A 2,571-nucleotide genomic window follows, 5' to 3' on the forward strand; every position below is an offset into this window, starting at 1 on the left:
AATGTTAATCAGCTAACAGCACATGATTACATGTAACAACAAATGTTAATCAACTAACAACACATGATTACATGTAACAGTGAATGTTAATCAGCTAACAGCACATGATTACATGTAACAGTGAATGTTAATCAGCTAACAGCACATGATTACATGTATCAGTGAATGTTAATCAGCTAACAGCACATGGTTACATGTAACAACAAATGTTAATCAGCTAACAGCACATGATTACATGTAATAGTGAATGTTAATCAGCTAACAGCACATGATTACATGTAACAACGAATGTTAATCAGCTAATAGAAGTTGATTATATGTAACAGAGAATGGTTTAATTATTTGAATTGAGGTAACAGATTACCTTTAAATAGTGCTATGTAAAATCAAAAGATATTTATTAACTTAACCATAAAAACATGCATGTCAACATTAAACAGTAAATGTTCAACCTTAGATAGATAACACCCCACATATATGTACGAAACCACATAGTTGTGCCACTATTAGCTTGGTACTTTCGAATCAGGATTGGATGAGGCACAGGTAGCAATCCCACCAATGTTCCATGCTGAAGGAACTTCAGGATTTCACTCTCATCAGTCAGTCCCCTGTTAAAAAGTTCAATCAGAAACGTATGAGTGGTGAAATTTCAAAATTTTGCAATCCTCAAAAATCTACATATATGATAACAAAAAATAACTTTGATTAAGGTAATTGGAAAATTTTCGGTCTTTGGCGTTCCTTTTCCAGGACATCAAAATAATTAACACTTAAAAAGATGTTAACAAAATTTAAGATAACTTAAAAATACAGTTTAAAAAGAATATTAAAACCCAAATTTTTCATTTTGGTTGATAAGAAGCTTTAGAGCCAGATGATTTCATTTCATTAAGATATCTGGCACATTATTGAAAGGTTAAAATTCAAGGTACTTGTGTAAATATAATTATGATACCAATGATTAATGGCTCTTTGCACAGATTTTGTTTTCACACTCCTGAGGATGATGTGATTGGATGTAGTGTCTGTTTTACGACCGTTGATAGGTCTTAGAATAGGGGTTTCAATTGTATATTAAAAACGTTGATTGTTTGAGTATTTCAATATCTGGTACTTCTCTCCATCAAAGAAAGATAAAAATTATCTTACTTGTCTAAACAAATTTTCTCCACTTGCGGGACCAAAACCTGAAGAAGCCTCATAATGGTCTGGAGAGGAAGCTTCTGTTTCCATGACAATACCCAATCAGGATTGGGCACCCACTGTGCACTACTAGCATTTGAAGATACTAAGCTTGGCTGTCTACGGATCTCTGTTTGTGATGACCCGAGATCTGATCCAGATGATGCAGTAGAGTGACTGGGACTTACAGGAGGGGAAGACTGAAGAGAGGGAGTATCACATCAAAATTATTTCTCACATACAATTACAATATTATATTGAAACAAACAGTATTTTAATGATTAAGACCTTGCATTAAAACTAATCACGTTATGGTAATTTTGAAGTTAATGTCTTCTATTAAGTTTAAGGAAAGGTGACAAAAAAATTTCACAAATATTTAAAAAAGACATTCTAATGTAATATTTCGGTGAAGAGGAACCCACTTTGAGACTAATAATGGTTGGAGACGGCTTGTCAAATGGTGATGAAAAAACCTTGTCGAAACGTTGTACATTTGCTGTTATGTTAAACTTATATTAAAGTTTTTCTTCATTACCCATTCAAGCCATCTCCAAAAATTACCTAATGTAATTTTTCAATTAAGTAAATGCATTGTTTTAGATTTGCTTTGTATTCATCACTAATATTTTATATATTTCATTGATTTTAACAGCTATTTTGATCAATGTCTTAGAAGAACTAGAAATAATTTAATACAACTTTTTATTTTATCATCTGCAAAAGCTGTTTTATTTCATGATTTTACTTATTTGTTACATAACACTGTATGTCAAAACATCAAGAAATTGTAACATCAAGGTATGAATGGCTAACATTCAATATATGTTCAAAATTCTTCTGTCCGAGGAAAGAAAGAAAAAAATATTAGAAACTGACTATAAACACAAACCTGTTTCTCATTGGGACAATCCTCTGTAGACACCTGATCTCCCTCAGTTTTATCACTATCTGTGGGGACTTGTTCTTGGCCTTCAGGCTCTGGGCCGTGGCTGTCTGAACCACCACCATCATTTGGTGAGGGTTCAGATGTTGCTGACACGTCACCTTCGTTTTGAGGTGGATGGGCATGTTCTCTCTCTGTCATTTTATCAATGCCTGTAAAACACAGTATTTGTTTTACCAATACAAACAGACTACTCACCATCATTCTACTTACATTACAATTCTACCATTACATAATTGTAAAAATAATCCAGCGTCTATATAGTAATAGTCGACACGGTAATTTATACCAAAAAATGTAGTTGTAAAGTTTACTTTACAACTACATTTATGGTACAGATTACTGTGTCGACTATTACTATATAGACACTGGATTATTTTTAAAATGTTTTTTACATAATACATTACTTTACAACTACATTTATGGTACAGATTACCGTG

The 2,571-nt window shown here is 32.5% G+C and overlaps 1 protein-coding gene across 1 annotated transcript; it reads right to left on the reverse strand.

Annotated features, from left to right (window-relative positions):
• Positions 1-452: 452 nt before the first annotated feature.
• On the reverse strand, positions 453-2,280 carry LOC106477459 (protein HID1-like; the record flags this gene model as incomplete). Its single annotated transcript, XM_013938020.1, has 3 exons — positions 2,078-2,280; positions 1,153-1,385; positions 453-611 (listed from the first exon to the last, which is right to left on the reverse strand). Coding segments are annotated over exons 1-3 (587 nt in total), but the record flags the coding sequence as incomplete, so codon positions are not given.
• Positions 2,281-2,571: the final 291 nt, after the last annotated feature.

The sequence above is a fragment of the Limulus polyphemus genome, unplaced genomic scaffold (assembly GCF_000517525.1).
Source record: "Limulus polyphemus unplaced genomic scaffold, Limulus_polyphemus-2.1.2 Scaffold15604, whole genome shotgun sequence".
NCBI lineage: Eukaryota > Metazoa > Arthropoda > Merostomata > Xiphosura > Limulidae > Limulus > Limulus polyphemus.